The following is a 21,904-nucleotide window of genomic DNA, read 5'->3' as shown; positions in this document are numbered from 1 at the left end:
ACTTCCAAGGTACCAAAGCTTTTATTCATTCATACAAGCCTGCCAGAGTTCAACAAGTATTTGGACAGCTCCCTCAGACATTTGGTTTAATATTTAGGTGGTCCTATGTGTGTGGCCAGAAGTTGGACTTGATGATCCTTGAGGAACCCTTCCAACTCAGGATATTCTTTTCTATATTTATGCACGTCAAACAAAGAGTTTTGAGCAATTTAATTCTTCTCTAGTAAAGGCTTATTTTTTTCTTTTTTTTTTTTTTTTTTGGAATGTGTAGCTTCTCTGGTGTGATAGAGGAAGAAACTACTACATTTTTAATTTTTAACTGAAGTAGGAAAAATTGGCACACATTCAAAAGCAGTAAACATCATTTTATCGTTGGTCAATGTTAAGTTTACATGACGATCAAACTATGGAGACCTTACCCAGACTAATCTCATTGTAGAAAACATTCATTATGAGTATTCAAAATCATTTACCTAAAACAGAGGAGGGAAGAGCAGCTTTAGTGCTTTTGTTGTGGTTTAACACAGCAGGCAGCTAAGCATCACACAACTATTCATTCACTCTCCTCCCCTCTCTCCCCCCCCACCCCTCTCCCCAAACACAGTGGGATGGGGGAGCCAAATAAAAAAAAAAAAGTAAAAATTTAGGTTGAGATGAAGACAGTTTAATAGGACAGAAAAGGAAGTCAAAGTAATAATAATGATAATAATAATGTATATATGTATGTATATAAAGCAATTGCTCACCATCCACCAACCAATGCATAGCCCCTCCCCAAGTATCAGCTTCCCCCAGTTTTTTTGTTCAGCATGATGCCATGTGGTATGGAACATCCCTTTGACCAGTTTGGGTCAACTGTCCTTCCAACCCAAACCCAAACTATTCTATAGTTCTATGATCATGTCTAAAACAGCATCTCTGATGTCATACCTAAGTTGAGTTCATCCTCCTAACCTCGGAGTACAAAACCAGACCCATCAGGGACCTGAAGACAACATGAACTATGTTCATGCCTTTGCCTGTCAGGTAGGCTAAAACTTCTTGCACCTCATTTTTAGTTCATTGATATTTTTTTCCATCTGTTCTTGTTTTATAAGGCATGCCATTTGTATTCTAGGTTTCATTGATGTATCTTTTTATTACGCATTTAGCTTTTATATTATTATTTTTAAATCAAAACACATCAAAATTATCATTTTGTGAAAATGCTCATTGCAATACTGAACTGTATCTCAAGAAATCTGGTTAGTACCTTTCCTCCTCATGCCCTGGAGAACAGTACTGACTGCTGGTAAGAAGGTAGTCATGGTTGTTTCTGCAACTGGATGTAAACTGTCCATTCACCTTCGTGCATTTCATTGGTTGTAATTACCAGCCTTTATTTAGACTCTAGTCTTGATTAGATGAAACTTGCAATCTGTAATCCTTCTGAAATAAATCAGAATGCATTTTTTGTTTGCTTGTTTTTGCCTAAGGTTGCAAAAGATGATGTTAGGCACTCCTGTGCTTGGCAATTACTTGCATCTGAGAAGTTAAAATCACAGTCTAGTCTAGGTGGCAACAGATCATGAGTGCAGGTTGTTGCTGTGTTCTGTGACAACATGTTGAGTTTGCCATATTGACAGCCTTTCAAGGTGAAAGAGGAAAGGACAACAGGCTCCTCAACCCTACTGATAAAGATGCATTCCAGTTCCATGTGATTGTGAGTTTTGTTTTTTGTTGTTGTTGTTGTTGTTTGTTTGTTTTTTTAATGTTGAAAACTTCTAAATATATTGCTGTAGAAACAGTCTCCTCATGAACATGAAAGATTTAACTATCTCAGGGATCATCATAGATCAAAAAAGGTGGATCCTATTGGGAAAGCAGGATGTAAATCAACACCTGATGACTTCCCTAAACAAAAATGTGTCATAACAAAAATGTGGTGTCTTAACCTCAGGGTTTTCAGTAAATCACATTAGAATCTCCAATTATTTTCTCCAGTCTCCTTTGTATACATACAAAATGAAAAGCTAGCCCAGTGTGCAACTACATGGAAAATATCCAAATCATAAAATAAAGAATATCTTCTGAAGTATGCCCCCAGGAGTAGAGGACAAAACTTTGTCATTGGCATTTAAGGCAGCTTCTCAAGTTGCCAAGTAAGAAAAGCATTTCCTCCTGACTCTCTTTTATTTCTCACTATTTTTTCTTCCTCTCCTACCTCAAGCTCTGGAGCATCATAAGTCTAGGTCATGTCATCGTCTTAACATATTTCAAGTAGTTGGAGCACCAACATCACATCACATTATACCCATACATCAGGCATAAGGCAACTAAACGTACACTGATCTCAAAGAATGAGAACAAACTGACTTTTGAGAGTGACATAGCAGAAGTAGTTGAAAATATAGCAGAATCTTTGTCTTGTCAAAGTATTTAGCTTTGAAGGAGGAAAAATCCTGACACCATCTGCAATCAGAAAATAGTTCTCATTTGTTGGAAACTGAGCTCTTAACTGAAGTTAGAAAGCAGCAGATCTTTTTAGAACCCTTTCTGCATTGCAGGATCCCACAAGTCTGTATTTGAAGAAATATATCCAAAACACAGGGAGAAGAAAAATGGGATTGTTAGAAATAGGATGATGAAGGGAACCATCTAACTGCAGCAGAAAGCCAAGCGGGAGCCATATAGATGCTCAGATACACAGTACACAGATATAGGAGAGCTCTAAGGGCCTTAGGTAGCTTGCTATGTGTTTTGTTTGTCTGAATTTAGTATTGTAGGAGAGAACATAAACCATTTCTACTTTAAACTGTTACTGTGATTGTTAGAAGCAAACATTTAACTCTGAATTCACTTCCCGTACACTTATGCTATCGGAGATGTGAGGAAGCACAACATGCTTCAAACCAGTGATAAGCTTCAGTTATCCCTAGAAAATTGCTCTCATAGAGATGATTTTTGAAACTGCAAACAAAACTTGCATTTTCTGTAAAATATTTTATTTGCTTGTTTTATTTTGGTCATCTAAGAAAATGCTAAACAGTTAATTTACCCCTGAAATGATAGCAGAAGGTTTTTGTTGTTGTTGTTAATTATTATATGTGTGGTAACACCTGGAGGGGTTTTTGTGTTTTTTTTTCGGATGGGACAGATTTCAGGGGAGAATTGTTTTTTCCTGCCTCTATTTCATTGGGGAGGGCATCTTTATGCTTCTGTGGGCTTTGAGGAACAAGTGATCAAAATGTACTGCATCAGAAGCCTGGAAGGTGTGCATCAGTAAGTTCAGGTGGGGATTTCTGGTATACCAAAATATTTTCTCATGTTTGTTTCCCCCTTAAGGGTTCCTTGTCCTTAAACAACACTTCAAAGTGTGGCTTTTCAGCAAGTCATATTCAGAGTTGGTTGGTTGTAATTGCTAGTGCTGTTTTGCCTTGTTGACAGACAGTGGGACTAGGAAGAAAACTACTTACCTGTTGTAAGTATTCTCTCTGTTGTCATTTTCTTTAAAATTAAAATCAACATAACTAAAAGAACACAGAGCAGATTAGTTTAAATGAAACATTTAAAATTCTCTTTAACTGGCAAATGGTGCCAGTTCACTTATTACTGAGATACATAATCAAGTGATGAAATGATTACAGATGATTTCAAAAAGACAGAGAAGAGAGTTCATTCCACTCAAGAATTCCTAACCAGTGTTCAGGGTGCAGTGCTGCACACTGATGTGTAATTCTCTAAATTAATTTACCTCAAAGGGCAGGTTAGTTGTACTGTTGCTATTGCTGTTAAAAATTTAGGAATTCTTGCTTCCTCCTTTTTTCTCTTGCAGATTTTTCTTTTGTGTGTGTGTGTGTGTTTGTTTGTTTGTTTAAAAAAAAAAAAAAAGATGATTCAGCAATGAATAAGCCGCAGTAGACATCCATTTTCATCTCTATATACATGTACATAGTGAGTGAAAGTACTGGTGATGCACATCACTTGCAGGAGGTGTACAGAATGACTCTCCCATGATTCCTTTCCAAGGATTTACTAATGTGTGAATTTAGTACAGATTATGGAAGAGTGTGAATTTCCAGTGTTACAGAGAGTTTGTGTGAAGACTCTCTTTGAACACTCCTAGTAATTCTTGAGATTACATAAATGGTTGCAGTTTATCACTTGGTGCTTATCTACAAAAGAAAACAAGTGTGCAATAGTTATAATGGGAATTTATAGTAGACATGATATTTTTAATAATTTCCAGATTGGGCACTTATTACAGCTTTGGGGGCTAGTATGCTGTAAATTCACCTCCATCTCTGTTGCACATGTCAGGAGGCAAATAGAACTGGTGAAAAAGCCTTCAGGTTGGTGGGAATAAGTGTGAAAAGGACATAAATCTGGGATCATCTCATCTGGGAATTGGCTGTTTTTATCTCCAAGGCCACAGAAATCAGCACTTCCATTGAAAATATGTCAGTCAAGGGAAAGATACTACGAAGAGACTGCTAACATCTGTGAAAATCAAAGGAAGAATTTTCCTGGGAGAACCAGAGTTGGTTGCAACCTACTAGATTATCACTTACTCCATAGCATCACTTAGGAGAACTGTTGGCATAAAATTGTTACAATTTAAAAGCAAACCAGTAACAGCATTCAACTTGGTTTAGTGATCAGAGCCCAGCCACCAGGGGCCAAAGATAAGGAGACTGTGAGACCCTGAGGAACAACTACAACTGGAAAACGTGAACAGAGCAAACTCTCAGATTTGGAGTAGAAACCTGTAGATTATATGAACCAGGTCTCTGTTTAGAGAGTCTTACCTATTTGCTGGAAGCCAAGTCTTCCTGATTTCCGATGGGTGATATATGCAAGACAGGGTGCCACTTGGCATTCAGTGTCACATTAGGTATCCACATCTGCTTTTATTGTGTTTAAAGTTTATATTTATGATCCATCATTAACATGCTTTTTACACTTCCTGCTTTAGAGTTTTTCCTTTTGCTAAACTGAAGGTTTTTTGTTTGTTTGTTTGTTTGTTTTTTCAGGGAGACTGAAAATATTGTCTTTATATAGTATGTGTCTGGTTTACAGTGTCAGGACATACTTCCTTGACTGGAAACTATTGACATAATGATCTTCAATTACCCCAGATAAGATTGATGAGACTAACTTCACACATACTGAAGCATTCAATAGTAAGCAATTTTAGAAAATAGTGAGAATAAATCATTCCCTTTCCTTCCCAAAATTCTTTTATTTATTCATTTATTTATTTATAACAAATATGTTACTATAAACCTTGAGAGACTAGCTTTTTTCTCTACTTTGGGAAGCAATTCTGTACCACAAATTGAAGTCACTGTAGATTTTCTGTCAGACCTGTGTTGTCTGACTGAAATGGAATAAACATGTTATTAATCATAAAAGGAAATTAAATATGTTTGTTTGTAGTAATACTACAAAATGCCGTCACAAAACACTTGTAAAAGGCAGCATTAGAAATTACTGTATTGGAGATCTAGGGACATCACAGCTCTATTGGATTCACTTTTTCTTATCAATAGTCTCTGGAGAGAAATTAGTACACCTACAGAGGCATACATATTCCACAGGAACTGCTTGACAGGCAGCTTGGGATAGCTGGAAAGACAGAGGTGACTTTGCTCACCAAAGCTTTAGCATACAGGGCTCTCTGCCTTCTACTCACTATTCATGAATCTAGATCAAATAAGTTTCTGTCAGAAGGACTGGCTTTTGCCTGCAGGTGCTTTATTGCTGGTATTGGTCTGGTAATTACCATAGCACTAAGCAGAAATACTTACTACAATAGTTACTACAGTAGTTACTCTTACTACACAATATTTTGTATTTTATGGTGAGCAACTGGTGAACAAAAAGCCGAACAGATAAAATGCTATTTAGAAGCTATGCTAAGACTGTTCAGGTGACTGATATTTCTGCTAGATAGAGTAGGTATAAATGGAGTAGACTCAGGTACTGTTGGTCAAGAGTTGTTATTAGCAACTCATTATCTTGCTTTATACATTGGCATGCATTTGCTGCTTGCTGGTGTCACTGTAAAACCTGGATTACTTAGAAACAATAGATCTGTGGGAATTATAAATAAATAAATACACCAACATACTTAATCAATGTTAATATTCAGAAGGGTGTTGTGACATTTATTTCAGTAATCTTTACCAACTCCACAGTGTTCAGGTGCTCTGAGCAGTTGCTTCACTTTTGCCTGACACTTTTGTCATGACAGTCACAAATTTTTGCTGCAACTGTCCTGTTAATATTAAAACCATGCTACTTAATGCCCAGCTGTATTGCAAATGTGCTTTGTGGCATCTGGAGCAGAGGTGCTGTAGATGCCACAGGCCACCAGCCACTTTCTTTTTCATTAATCAGAGACAGAGAAATCAAATTAACTGACATTTTAGCCTTCATAGGCAGAAATCACTAATCAGTCTTATGGTTTTAGTAGCACGTTAAGACCCAAACCTAGAAAATTTATTTTCAACATTAGATGTTAATAGTTTCAAATCAAATAATATGTCTTGAAGATGTAGATAGAACAAAGATATTATCTAATATCCCTTGAAGATGCTTCCTTCTGTTTCCTATGTATACTGGCCTTGGAAATGTCTGCTGTTAACTCTGTTACTAATAAGTTGGTTCAAATGTGTTTGTGACTAACATTTTAATATGGCCATTAATAAGTCTCTTCACATTCCATCTTTCAATAATATTTTCTGCTTCATATAGTCTCTAAGTTATTTCTTCAAATTCATGAATGAGAATGAATGTGGAGCAATTGTAAGTATTATCTATGTCCTTTTAAGCAAATAAAAAATATATATAAACTTTAATTCTGAGCAAACTGTGGCGCTCTGGAGGATTCCTGATCTCTCAGAATGGTATGTCCTTCAAAAAATGTTGTTTCTTATTTTATTTTTTTTGTTTCTTAAAGGTAGATTGAAAAAAAATACAAGGAAATACAAGGTCCTTTCTTTTTAAATTATTTTCAGGACATCCTTATGCCTAAGTGAATATCTGCCACGTGACTGGAATAAAGTGAATTTTTAAGAGAATTGACCAGTGTCTCTCTGTTCCATGTACCACAAAGATTTTTCCATAATTAGCAAATTATTATCTCTTTTAATTTGTTTGGTCTTCTGGTTTTGGTGAATTTAGTGTTTACAGAATTTATGGATTAGTTATGTTAAGATCTTTTGGTAAATGGCTTATTGGGTGGGAGGGGAACTGTTGTTTTTTTTTTATCGTGGGCTAAAAATTGCTGTACATGAAATCTAGATTTTTATCTAGAAAATTATATTTTAATTCTTGAATTGATGATGAACACTTTGTATCTTACCATCAGTTTCCTGAACTATCCAGACTGCATGTTTAGTGATCTGAAATTTTAATTATTAATATTCAAGGAATTACATTGGAAAAAACATTAGCTCTGCCAAAACATTTGAGCTGCAACACCAGTTTCCCTGAAACACACAGTTTTGCAAGTGCTAGAAAGTTTACAGTATTGTCTGTACTTGTGTTTGTAGTATGTGCTCCTTTTCCTGTTTTGTCTTGTTTCTCTTCCTTCTCTGTTTCCTTTTCCTTCTCCTTTACTTTTTTTTTTCTTCTTCTTCTCCTTTTCCTTTTTTTATCTTCAGTTCATTGAATTAACTGGGGAAATTTTTGTTAATTTTTGCTTTCTTTTTGCACCATAATGGGGGTGGGAGCAGTTAGAATTGTTCTGATAGCATGGAAAAAATAAATATGCAGTGTCAGCTGTGCAAGTTGCAGACCTGCATATGGAAATATGCAAGCAGATGGATTTCTGCATCTGCTCAGAACAGACTGAAGTCTTCATACAGTTTCAGCATTTGGTTGATGGATCACATTTTTTGTACTGGATAACATTAGAAGGTGAACTATGAGAACAATCTGTCACAATGTAGCATTTTTTTAAAAGTGAGCATACGTGTAAATGCACATGTATATCTAATAGGCAATAAAAAATTCATAGGCCTTTTCAATGTCACTGTTTTAATTTCATCCATAGGTAATTTAATGCTTTTCTGTTCATTGAGAACCCTGTGGAGATCAGAGGGCTGCTTGAATATAAAAAGTGATATCATTCATATTTCTTGTTCAAGGAAATCAACTTTCTATTAGTTGAATAAGGGGAAAACTAATAAAAGAATTGGGAAAATTGTTTAAGAGAGAAATCATTTTAAAATTCTATATAAAATGTAGTCAGACAGCTAAGTATCCAGCATGTCTGGATGAAAGGCATGTATATTTACAAATAGAAAAGATTACATATGTGTCAAGAAGAGTCATTGATAGAGGCCAAACTTCAGGTCTATGCCAAATATATTGGAGTCTGTGGTTAAGCTATTACTGACTTTTTCAGTAACAGTTTGCTATATGTGGAACCTTGTCTGATCCACCATAGCATTCTCTATGGTCCCTAAATATCTGGCTGTTCTATATGAATGCTGATGTTTCCTTGCAAACAAAATTTCGTGTTGCTCTGGAAAGCAATCAGCTGTGATCATGGATGACATCTGTAAATATTTGGAGCCTCAGCAGGAGCAGAGATGGTGTAATGCTTCTTTTTCCAGATAAGCGCATAATTAAAGCATTTAGATGTTCAATTATGTTGGATCCAAGCTATGAAGTCCAATTATGCATAATCAAGAATTTTTCATTATTTCAAATATATAGCTTAAATATGTAATTTCTATATAATGAAATGTGTGTGTTAAATTTATTATTAGATATGGTTATATATTGGATTATTATTGTCGGGGAGAGGGAAATAGTATTTACAAGCCTTCAGTGAAAGGGAAGGTAATACTAGACCTAGTGAAGAAGGAACTTCATTTTCATAGATGTCATCCTCTTCTTCAGCTTCTGTGGAGATTTCTGTGCACGGTCTGATTTCTTAAAGCTTAAAAGAGTATGCAGGAGAAACAGGTTTATGGTATGGAAATACACATTTTTCTGCTTTTATTTTTCATGAATCCTATGGCTGCTGACACTGGAAAGAGTTTTGTGAAAGCAAGGTTCTGTTGGACATTTGCTAGCAGGAAGCCAGTGAGGTGGCTGGTACAACTAACTGCGTTGTTTCCCCACAGCACTTAGGGTACTATTTGCATGGGATATGCACTGCAAAGACAATTGGAGATTCTGATAGAAATAATGTCCCTGCAATGAGTTATGGAGCTTTAATGCTCCTATTTAGGTCCTGAGATGAGAAGGAAAGAGAGTGTCACACCATGTGGTTATGAGGAAATTAAATAAATAATAATAAAAAAAATCCCATTCAAGGATTTTCTACTTCTGGGAGTTGGAAGTTTCTTGTCAGTCTAGCATGATCTTTATTCACCATCTTTACCACACTTTTAAAATAGTATTTTATATATTATTTAAAATCCAATTTGTGACCCTTTCCCATAAGTATAAGTGGGATATTTATCTTTTCTCAGAACCAAGCTGTAACTTTTGCTGTAATTTAGCATAGCAAATTATGATGTCCTATAGCTTATTTTTAAATAACACATGGTTGTTTTATGATAGATGAAATCACTTAAGCACTGTTGTGTAATGGGGTGTTTTAAGTCACATTTCATTTGAGAGATTACAAATAAGGACCTTCAATGCTTCAAAATTCTTCTGTCAGTCCCAGTGTAACTAAACTTCATTCTGCTATAATGTGACAGTGAATGGCAGTGTTTCAATTTTCTAATGCACAAGTGCTGAAATGTTGAAAAAGCAAGAAACATAATGTTAAACTACAGTCACAGTAGTGTTTGTTATTCAGTTATCCAATAACATGCTTAAGTTTAAGCAGAAGTTTTCTAATGGGATTCTTAAATTTAAACACGGCTTATATATTTCATAATAATAATGAAATTATCTAGAATGTGTGGTAAAACTTTGAACTGTTACTTGTCCATTCAGGAGACACCTTTTGAAAACAAAATTAAAAAGAATGTTGGTTAGAAATGCAGTTACCCATAGTTTTCTTTCCAGTGTTCAGATGTAAATAGCCAAAGAAGCTTCTATCAAGAGAGAGCTACATTCTTGAAAATGGAAGCAATTATTTCACAAATACATGTCTTTTTGAGTTCTTCACACCAATCTTTTCAGGAATTGCTTAACATTCAGTTTATTGCTGCAGCAATTAGAGAGGGATCTTCACTGCTCCTTTTCCTGTCTGTCCAAGGAGAGGAGGTAGCATGATGTTGAAGAGGAAAGTGGGGGAAATTACCCTTGAGAGAACTAAGTTGGATCAGTTAAGGGTATGTTGAGAATTCAAGCAGTGAAAAACTGATGGGAGAAAGAAAGGTAAAGTTTTAGCAGTAACGGTCGAGGGCTGCATGCCTCTTCTTTCTGTCTGTTCAGCCAAGTAAAAATGAAAATTCACCTTAATTTTCAGTCAAGACAGTCCAGGAAATGGTTTCTTAAGATTCAAACTAGCACACTGAAAAGAATTGATGACCATTTTTCCTCCACATATCCTTCCAAATAAACTTTTCAAACTGTGGTACTTTTTCATTAATTCTAGAAATCATAGCATCATAGCTAAACAATTATAAAAGAAAAGGTCAGGCAGTAGGTTGATTTTTTTTAGAGTGGACATGTTCCAATGATAAGCTAAAATGAACTGAAGGTCACTTTAAGATGTATGCAAGTGAGCTTTCCAGTTTTACAATACCAGGTTATGTATAGAATCATAGAATGGTTTGGATTAGAAGAGACCTTTAAAGATCATCAAGTCCACCCCATCTGCCATGGACAGGCACATCTCTCACTAGATCAGTTTGCCCAAAGAGTTGTCCAACTTGACTTTGAACACTTCCAGGGATGGGGCATCCACAACATCTCTGAGCAACCTGTTCCAGTGTCTCACCACCCTCATAGTGAAGAATGTCTTCCTTATATGTGATCTAAATCTACCTTATTTTAGTGTAAACCATTACTCCTTGTCTTATCAATACAGGCCCTTATAGAAAGTGCCTTTGCCCATATTTTATTTATAATGTTGAAAAAAAAATAATCATACTGTAAATTATTTTATGTCCTTTGTTCTTGACTTTAATGTTCCTCAATCTAAACTGAACTCCAATTGCCATCTGTTAGACTAGACATATAAATGATCCAAGTCTTCCTTTGTATGGCTGTACTGTTCCTCATTATTTATTGTTCCTTCCAATACATGATAATTTTTAAATTCTTGTTCCTATTAGTAACCTTATGCAGTCATTTTCTACATTAGATCTCAAATCTGATTCAGGCTTTTCCCATACAGGTACTGTTTTTCACCATAATAATGTTCTATGTTGCTGCACTTTTTTTTTTTCTTTAAAAAAGTGATCTTTATTCTGTTTCTTGAGATACTCTTGAAATTAGCTTTTCAAAACTGTGTTGAATGTTTTGAAATCATCTTGAGTAATTTAGATAAGAACTCCTCTGTTTATCACATCATTAAACCACCTAAGGCTTCCAACAAATCGTGTAGGAGCAACCATGTGATTTCATTATCACTTCTCTGATAACAGTGTGTTCTCTGAAAACTTTCATTTGGTCACATCTTTCCACTGTATCCTGTAAAGCATCTGATTAATTTATTATATATTGAATTTAAATATTATAAACTTATGTTCAGTATCACAGTATGTTCACAGAATAAGTAAGAGATTTTCCTCTTCATGAACTATCACAACAGTACATAAACACAAAGGGAAGTGCACAGTTTCATTGTCTCAGATGATAATGTCTGTAAGAAGTAAAAATGAAAATATCCAACCAGTGGATGGTAATTAAATTTAAAAATGTGTTATTATCTTGATGAAGAAACAATGAAAAAAAAAAAAAAGTAGAAGGAGAAAATAACTGCAGCAATAGTTGAAATGCATTTTGGGATCGATTTATTCCCTACTTAAATACAATTAAGAAACTTACCGACTTTGATTTCAGTAGAGTTTGGTCCATAAGATCATTGTTTGTTTACTCTTTTTGTTCATTTGGTTATTTCTTCTGGGTATTGGATTTTTCTGATCTGAAACTATTGGCTATATTAGTGAGATGAGAGCAATAGAATTCTTATCACCAGAGTATCTTTACTGCAAAATTGACATTTGCAAATCTCAGGCAAGATTGTCAAAACACTCATTAACTTCAATGGAGCCTTCATTTCTCATTTTTATAAACCAGCTGAGCTCCTTTGAACTCTGTAGCTGAATTAGTTTCAAACTGCTACATATATTTTGAAACTTGCGTATATATATATTCTACACATAGAGGAATGTACATATATATATATATTTACAAAGGAGGAGGGAGAAAAGGTACCATGTGCTGTAATTTTTTTTCAACATCATTTGTATACATCAGATCTTCTGTCTACAACATTGCTTCAAAAAAAATATGTTTAGTTTAATGACATTGCTAATGACTGTTGAGGCACCATCGCACACAATTCAACAGAAATTGAAATACCAAGTATGTTCTTATTGGAAAATAAAATTGGAGATCTCATAATATGAGGTGATTACCATTTTAATTTTTATCCTCCCTAGAAGGCAGTCCACTTTTAAATGGTCTGTCTTGTGTAGTTTCTTCAGTGATTTGTAGTGTAGCATATTGTAGAGCACATTGCAGTAATCTAATTTGAAGTGACAAATGCATTGATGATAGTAAAAATCATGATGTCTAGTAAAGAGGCAGCTATCATAAGGCTGACATGTGGGAAAGAAATGCATTCTTGAATGTTGAGGCAATACAGTTGTCAAATGGTAGGTAGAAATCAAAAAGGGCCTGCAGGCATCATTTCTTAACAAGCGCAAAGCACCCAGCAGCAGAGGAAGATGGACATAATTTTTATTGCATCTTGAAATTACTTCATCTGGCCTTTGTTATAGGTATCGCCTTACATTTATATTAACTGAGCTTGTGGCTAACTATCACATCCTTCCACGTTATCTGAATGCTAAATATGCATAGCTGGTTTTAACAAGTTACAGATGTGAGAATTTTCAGCAGTTTAGTACTGGTCATCAGCACTGATCACTTATCCTCACTCCTCTGCCTACAAGTTCACAAAAAGTCTACTAAACAGAAAGAGACTTGGTATATAACCAGCAATATTTTGGATAAAGAATAATTAGGCACCAGGATGTTAGTGATCAAGAAGACAGTCATCTAGAAGAAATGTCATCAGCTTGAGGATTAGAGCTTCTGAAGTGTTGATTTTGCTTATGACTGACAGACAGAATGGACTCCAAATATTGGAGTGGACTTGCAGTCTTTACTTCTGGATTTGTAAATAATGACAGTCATCAAAGAAATATGACTTATTTGAGATGACCAGGTTTTCTCAAAACCATCTTCTCTGAGACTTCAATCAAGAAACACTGTGTAGGTGACTATGATGAAAGTCATCATTACCAGATGATATTAATCAAAATTGTCAGCCAAATTTAAGGTCATGAAAGTGTGTCCATTAAAAAAGCCTCTGAGCTTTCACCAGAGACAGAGAGAGGATGGTTTCTTAGAAAGAAATCTATTTTCTGATTTCTTGAATGAAAAAAAAAATAATATATATATATATATATCTTAACACTATAAGTCCCTTAATACTGAAAAAGCAGAACTATAATGGTGTTAACTGTAACTGAAGATTAAAGAAAAAAAGAAAAAAAAAGTTTATACTTGTGAAATATATGGATCATATTTTTCTTGCTTGAGTGAGCACCAATCAAATGAATGAGGAAACACCATTTCATTGCAATGACATGTTTACAGCCCTTCCCTCTTATTAATTGTGTCTCACTAATAAAAAAGCAAAATGGTTCACTAATAAAATAATTCATTAATAATGATTGGTAATGATTCAATAATAAGAAGTGAAATGGATTTTAAATTTCTCTAATCACTAGCTACAGGAAAAACTGACCATCAATGATATAGAATAGTTGTAAATACTATCGCCAGCATAACAAAATATGCTAAGTCTTGAGTGGGAAAAATCTCTTGCATTAATTAGATAATTTGAATAGCTAGTGATTATTGAATCATTACTAATTACATCATCACAATTAGTATGCAGGACTGTAAAAGAGGCATTGCAATGGAATGGTGTTCTCAAAAGAATAAATTATGAATGTCACTTTAATTGCCTTTGGAGGAAATAGGTGGTCATTTCCTTTTTTATGTTATTTTTAGATTAATCTTCATCTTGCTGTAGTATCTATCTGTTGGGGAGATAGTGCTTCAGCACAGACTAATATATAGACTAATTTAGAGGGACTCTGTTTTTTCTATATTTGTATCAAATATTTTACAAGTTTGGAGATAATTTGATTGGTCCTATTGAATAACATTATAAATTCTATTAATAATCTATGATTACTGATATGATTTTTACAAAGCAAAAAAACTTTTTCATAGTAATTATTCCTTTACAGTTGGAATGATCTACAGAAAATTTAAAAAAAAGGAGAATGCATTTTCTAAGAATTTCATGTCAGTGACTAAGTGGTCATCTGGGAGCAAATTACCTTCCTGATGACCATTAGCTGTTGTCATCCAGTGGGAAAGCTAGTTTCCGTATAATGAATACAGTTAGGGAGTGCCTATGCTTCCGTGTCAATGGAAAGTATCCAGCCTCTTCTACTGAAGGCAAGTCACATCCTCTTGAAATATGGACAGTTTGAGGCCAAGAGATGGAACAGTGTGGGACAGGTGCTATGTTTTCAGTGCACACATTACTTTTCTTCTTCACTGTGCTACAAAGACACGTTGCAAAACTGCATTGAATTCTGTTCTCTACTTAAATCTATGGTTCAACATTATTTGTAAGGAAAGCGTAATGGATTCATCCCAAATTACAGCACTCACCTCAATGGCAGAATTCTTCTTCTCATACTTCATAAATAAATCATTTTCTGACAAAGAAGCTAAGAAAGTGATCTTTCTAAAAATCCACCTTTTTAGTGTAAATTAATGATGGAATAAAGCAGACTGCTCCAACCTTAAATATCACTGAACTTAATTGAAATCTGTGCATAGGATTTACTTTGGGGGAAAAATGAAATGCAGTCAACCTGATTAGCAATGATGCTTTACCTAATTATGATAGTATAATTTATCTTTCAGTCAAGTCAGCAGATGAGATAATTCTTGCTTCTCAATGTTATTATGATATCAAAAGAAACTCAATCACTATCCAGCCTACATTCTTAAACTACAACACTACTCAAAAGTCTCTTGGGTTTTATGAGCTAATGATATAATGAGATTGTTCACATGCATATATTGTACATAAACATTAAGATCTATACTATGTACTTTTTTTTGCTCAACTGCTATGTCTTATCTCAAAGTTCTGTGGGTATGTATGAGTTTCAAATTTAAGGCGAAGCCCAGCTCCTACACTGGTTGTCTAAACTACTTTTTGGACTAGGCAATTTTGACCAGCCTCAAAGAAAACACTACACAATGGACTAAGGTGCAGGAATACATTGTCAGTGCACCCAGGAAATGGTGACTGTCCCATGCAGTATCGCAGAAAACAAACAAACAAAACCACCTTGTTTTCCCCTAATTTGGTTTAAATTGTTCTTACGCCCTTCTCTGTAAAGTTATTGCATTTTTTATTTTTTTTAACTTAAAATATACTTGGATAGCTTTTAAACATTAAATTTTAACTTCCTGTGTTTGTAATGGCTATGATAAAGACATGTTACAGTAGTACTGTAGTTATCCTTAGATTATTAATAACCATTCTCAACATTAGCTCATTTTAATATAGTTCTATTAATTTGAATTTTAAAGGTCATAAACACAGAACATTTTACAGATGGTGCTACTTAGCATTATAATTGGTATGTGATCTCTGTTCTTTAAAGGTGTGTTACACTGTACAGAAGTCATATACACAGCTCTTCAGCTTCTTATACTGTCCTACAAATTGTCTCTAAACACTTGTGGTTAGAAATAACCACAAGTTATGCTTTCTTAAAATAATTGCCGGTGTATTAGGGGAATATTCATACCAATAATTTCCAGAAGTATATATCAAATTACAGTTAGCTAGGATACATTTTTCACCTCCGAATGAGATTCCTTAAAATGAGATTTCTGTGTATTATTGACAGAAAATGTGGGGTAGCTTTTCTTTTAGATTTTGATATGTTAACTTTGACTACCACATCCTGTTCTCAGCTACATGAGAGTAATTCCATAAATCATGATGATACAAGTACTTAAGGTAGTATGAATTATTTGCATTACCATTTCTGTAACTAAAGTTGGCTGCAGTTCTCAAGCAGATTACTGACTGAATGGTACTGAAGAATGGTGTCAACTAACAAGCAGTTTCTGAAAAATTGGAACCATGAAAGATATTATTATTTTCAAACTATAAATATCTAGCTGATTTCCTTGGGAAATATTATCGTGTTAACAAATAAGACTAAGTTTAAAAAGGAAAAAAATGTTCTAGCTGTGCAGTGCTAAGTTTTCTCCATGCATTTGTTGTACCCATGAGGCATTTAACCCTTTCTACTTAAAGGCAACCTAGATCCATCCATGAGTATGTTTCTGTCTTCCTTCATACAGCGTCCACAGTAAAGCCTGAAATTCCCTCACTGTGAGGGGAAGTGTCAGGGCTACATTGTCTGGAATCCAGTATCTTGAAAGGAGCTCCCTTCACAGACGTGAGGCCCAGTGCAACTCCTATTGCTAATGCCGTTCCTATGGCTTTTTAATGGCTAGTTTAGGGGTCTTTCCTGGCTCAGAAATCTAAGGTGAGGCTCTAAATGGCCTTTCTAACATGTTAGAGCTCTTACATGTGCATCACTTTCTGCCAAAAAATGAGACATTGCTGTCAGAGAATGTATAATCTATATCACTCCCTTCTCAAAAACAAATTTTCAGTAAACTTCCATCCCAGGCTTTCAACCAAATTCTCATGTAGTCTCTATATAACATGGTAGGTGAATTGGTAATTTTTGGTTTCTCCTTGGAACACAGCTTGATAAAAAATGTGGGAGACATGATTCATATGTTCATTGATAAACTACACTGTTTTCAGTATTAAAAATTAAACGATGTAATCACATTAGAATCTGGTGTGTCCCTAAGATGTACTGCAAAGCAGTATTTCTATCTAGCCCATAGTAACTTGCCATGCATAATGAATTTTCCTCACAGAGAAAGCTTAAATCTTTAGAGCATCAGCCTTGTGTCATTCTAACCAATTTTTGAACAAAGTTAATCCTTATTATTTCCGTAAGTCACTATTATCATCAGTTGTTTAAGAGGCTTCTTCACAGAGTATATTACAGTATATACCCATTTTTAAAAAGGGTAAAAAGGAGGACCTGTGGAACTACAGACCAATCAGCCTTACCTCTGTGTCAGGTAAGAACATGGAGCAGATCCTCCCAGAAACCATGTTAAGGCATATGGAAGACAGGGAGGTGTCCTCAGCCAGTTTTTGGATGACGCCAAGCTGAGTGATGCAGCTGACACTCTAGAGGGAAGGGATGCCACACAGAGGGACCTGGAAAGGTTTAAAAGGTGGGCCCACATGAACCTCATGAAATTCAACAAGGCCAAGTGCAAGGTGCTGTGCTGGGGCAATCCCCAACATCAGTACAGACTGGGGGATGAATGGGTTGAGAGTGGCCCTGATGAGAAGGACTTGGATAAAAAATGAAACATGAACTGACTATGTGTGCTTGCAATCCAGAATGTCAATTGTATCCTAGGCTGCATCAAAAGAACTGTGGCCAGCATGTTGAGGGAGGTGATTTTTCCCCTCTACTCCACTCTTGTAAGACCCCACCTCAAGTACTGCATCCAGCTCTTGGGCTCCCAGCAGGAGAAAGACATGAACATGTTCAGAGTGGTTCCAGAGGAGAGCCACAGAAATGATCGGAGGACTGGAGCACCTCTCCTATGAAGAAAGGCTGACAGAGATGGGGTTGTTTAGGCTGGAAAAGAGAAGGTTCCAGGGAGACGATATTGTAGCCTTTCCTGCTTAAAGGGCCCATATAAGAAAGATGGAAAGAGACTTTCTACAAGGGACTGTAGTGATAGGACAAGGGGTAATGGTTTAAACTGAAATAAGGTAGATTTAGATCACATATAAGGAAGACATTCTTCACTATGAGGGTGGTGAGACACTGGAACAGGTTGCTCAGAGATGTGGATGTCCCGTCCCTGGAAGTGTTCAAGGTCAAGTTGGACAGCTCTTTGGGCAAACTGATCTAGTGAGAGATGTGCCTGTCCAAAGCAGATGGGGTGGACTAGATGACCTTCTTCCAAACCAAGCCATTCTATGATTCTATATTGGTTATCAAGATTCCAATGGTAATCAGCGTTTCATTCTTTCAGCAGTTTGTCATTGTTGGAACTATGCTCTCATATGATAGCTTAACGTGCAATGTACTTCTTCCCTACTGCCCACTCAAAAACATCTTGCAGAACACTTTAAGCTTTTATCAAAGGACAAGATTTATTTTAATTCAGTTCAACTGTCTGTATTTTACTAATTCTTGTCTTGTCTTTTTCCACTCTCTATTTCAGAGGATAAAGTATGGACAACTGTCTATCATGATCTGCAACCGCAGACTTCTGTGGGAGGCAACAGCTTGGAAAAATTATCTGTACTGCAGCTCAACTACAGTGCAACGATGGATCAGATTTCTGCCATTACCAGTAGTGCTGAATACTGTGAGCAGTTTATCTCATATTCTTGCAAGATGTCCCGGCTGCTTAATACACCAGGTAGGCTGAGAATGGGTTATCAGTTAAATGCAGTGTCAAAGACACTGAACAAATCATCAGGGATTGCTGCTAGACCAGTCCACTCAGTGAGAGCATATCTTTGTTGTCCTTCATTACACACCTCACACAGAGGTAAATAATTGAAAACACAGAATAAATTATCTTCTTTAGAAAGTTTGCCTTTTTGCTTAGTACTAAATTTATTTTATATTTTATTTTATTTTATTTTATTTTTTTGCATCACAAATCTGCGTGTTCTCTCAGATTTGTTGCTTCTTAAACCTCCCGTTTTTGGTAAACAGGGTAGCTTTGGAAGTTTAATCATCAGAGATATTGAAATACTGCTTTGACCTTTGTCCTGGGTTTTGGTTGTCAGTCTTCATATGCTACTGTCATTGAAGGAACTGGCTGAATAAGTATTGGAATTTTCCCACTAATGTCTCTGAAACAGTTTTCTTAAACATGGAGTATTTTTAATAATATGATGCCTTACACATTGGCATGGTCAGTAATGTGGTTGTGTGAGAAATACAATATGCTAGGTTAGATTCATTATAAATTTCTCATTTTGATCTGTAGCTTTACTGGAAAAGAACTGTCATAGTAATGCTATATGTACCTTCTCAACAACCCTTACCTATAACTGATAAAACTATTCGTTGTTGCAGAATCAGTAAAACAGCATATAAAGAAGAAATTATTTTTAGAAACTATTAATATACACCTCATACTGTATCTACGCTCTAATTGTGTATGATAGCATTTGATGTTAAGTAAACCTCTAATGGCACTTCACGAAGACTGGGTTATATGTGGAAACATAAAACATTTTTGTGATTGTGGAATGAGTACATTGTGATATAAGCAGTTAAATGTGTTTTAGATGAAGCTAATGGCTTACAGTGTTATACCTTAAGCTCCTTCCTCTCATGAATTTATTTTGGCATATTTTCTTTTGGTGGTATAGATAAGGGTTCATTTAGCATGCACGCGCGTCTTATCACAATTTCCATAAGCATTTCGTTAGTTAATAGATACTGTAATGCTTGTTACTCCTCTCCTTCCTCCCTGCTGTTTTTGAAATATTTCTAATGCATAGTTTGTCTCTGTTACTATTATTTTGCTTAATTTAGCTTAGCAAGGAGACTCTGCAAAGTGGGAAATAATTTCTTCTTTCTTGGGCCTTAATGTATAGGAGACTCTGAATCATGTTCATAATTAGAAGTACTGTGATTAGATTCTGCCAGTGGATACTATTTGCACATGCTTCAAAAGTGTAGTATATGGATATATTTTTGGGCAGGTAATTAGAAGGTAAGTTTACTTGAGGACTTGAGCTGCAGATAATGTACATAGAAAGCTCATGGTTTACACAGAGTACAGTGTTAGATTCTCCGTCATTGAATGTATAGGACTATTATTTCAGGACCAAATTGTATTTGTTAGCATATGTTTATATTGTAGTAAAAGAAATATATACTGTAATTGCAGTTGTTTCCAGCTGCTTCCAAATTTAAAGCAATTAAGCAGCACACAAATTTATTTTAAGAACAATTAAAAAAAAAAAGAATAATCAATTCCAGGTATTTACATTTTTTAATTTCTCAGAAATGTTTTGGGTGTATTTTGTGGATACCTCTTTCTCCACGTTTTCACTTTTGCATGGAAAGAGAAATTAAACTCTTTATAAGATGGTTTCTTGGTCTGGAAAGTGAGTTTCTGGAGGTATTTTACAAAGTAGTTTGTTGTTGTTGTTTATTTTTTTGTTTCCTGTGAGTGGGAGAAAGAAACAATAAAGACAGATAACTTTAACCTAAATAGTAGCAACTAATCACACTAGTGTTTGCCATAACACCTGTAATGGTTTGTACACATAACACAGCAGTGATTTGTGTGTTAGTGAGGGTGAGACCAACACATTTTCCTTCTTTACTATGTTTTGTATTCTTGGCTGTTGTCTATGACATCTAAGCTAAGGAACTAGTTTTTCATATCCTTTTTTTTTTTTTTTCCCCTTGGAGAGAACAGCTCCAATTACTTATATAGCTTCTTCCACTACAGAGCTTTCTATATAAATCATTCCAGTATTGTACACACACACACACAAAAACAAACAAACAAACAAACAAAAGACATTTTGTATTCCTCAGAAAGGGGAATCCAGACTGTTTTGAAACCAGTGGTAAAATCTCTACAGAGTTCATGCGATCAGGACACCATTTGTGGCCTCGATCATAGATACTTTTCTAAGTCAGAACTCTTCCTTTACACTTTTCATATATTTCAGTAACCACTTAGACTAGTCCTTTTGTTTTAAATTGCATCAAAGAGAACAGAAAACTGAGAAGAGAGTGCAGCAGCTCAACTTTTTCACTTTTTTGCCTCTTGGGTATCACATCAATTTACAACATGATTCTTTCTCAGGGAGAAACTGCTCAGTTAATGTAATTTAAACACAGTCAGGACTGAAGCAGTTTATTGATCTATTAATGACAAGTAATTAACTAGCCACCAGTGAACTAAAGCTTTTGCTGCCTTAGTTATTCATTTTCTGTCGAGGTCATTGAAGTATATACAATGACAGTAATACATGTTTTGCTGCTAATAATAGCTTAAATAGTTTTGTTGTTGTTGTTTTGTTTTGATTTTTTTTTCTTAATACACTGGAAACTGCATTGAAGGTCTATATTTGAGGAAAGCTTTCCTATTTATAAACTAATTTTGCTGGGGGACGTGTGGCTGCAGGCATAGAGGTCCAAGAATTCTCATTATCAGTTGCTTTGAGAGCAACACATTTTGCTCTCAGTCTGTACAAACTAAAAATTGTCAGTATTTTGAGTCTCTATTTCTCCGGGTCTGTGTCTTTTTGTCTTTATCATGTACTTTCATATAAGCAAAATGACACATACATTTCACAGAATAAATCACTGGAAGCATTAGGGATTGGGAGTGATTTTACATGTCACAATGTCATTGCCTTTCCACTTAGGCCAAGGGAAGCCAGACATTCCATGTAAATTCAGAAGAAAATTCAGAAATGTCATGAGAGACTTCTGAAAACATACCTGAAAACAGGTGTCTCATAAAATCATAGGATAATTGAGGTTGGAAGGGACTG

General features: G+C 35.3%; 1 protein-coding gene across 1 annotated transcript in view; it reads left to right on the top strand.

Moving 5' to 3' along the window:
- Positions 1–21,904, top strand: part of CNTNAP2 (contactin associated protein 2) — a 1,162,302-nt gene that overhangs the window by 804,172 nt on the left and 336,226 nt on the right. The window contains exon 13 of the mRNA XM_035552545.2: positions 18,586–18,786. Coding sequence (XP_035408438.1) covers positions 18,586–18,786 — 201 coding nt within the window. The remainder of the gene's footprint in view (positions 1–18,585; positions 18,787–21,904) is intronic.

This window comes from Cygnus atratus, chromosome 2 (assembly GCF_013377495.2).
Source record: "Cygnus atratus isolate AKBS03 ecotype Queensland, Australia chromosome 2, CAtr_DNAZoo_HiC_assembly, whole genome shotgun sequence".
In the NCBI taxonomy this organism is placed as follows: Eukaryota; Metazoa; Chordata; class Aves; order Anseriformes; family Anatidae; genus Cygnus; species Cygnus atratus.
Note: the sequence above shows the minus strand (reverse complement) of the source record. Positions and strands in the feature narration are given on the sequence as shown.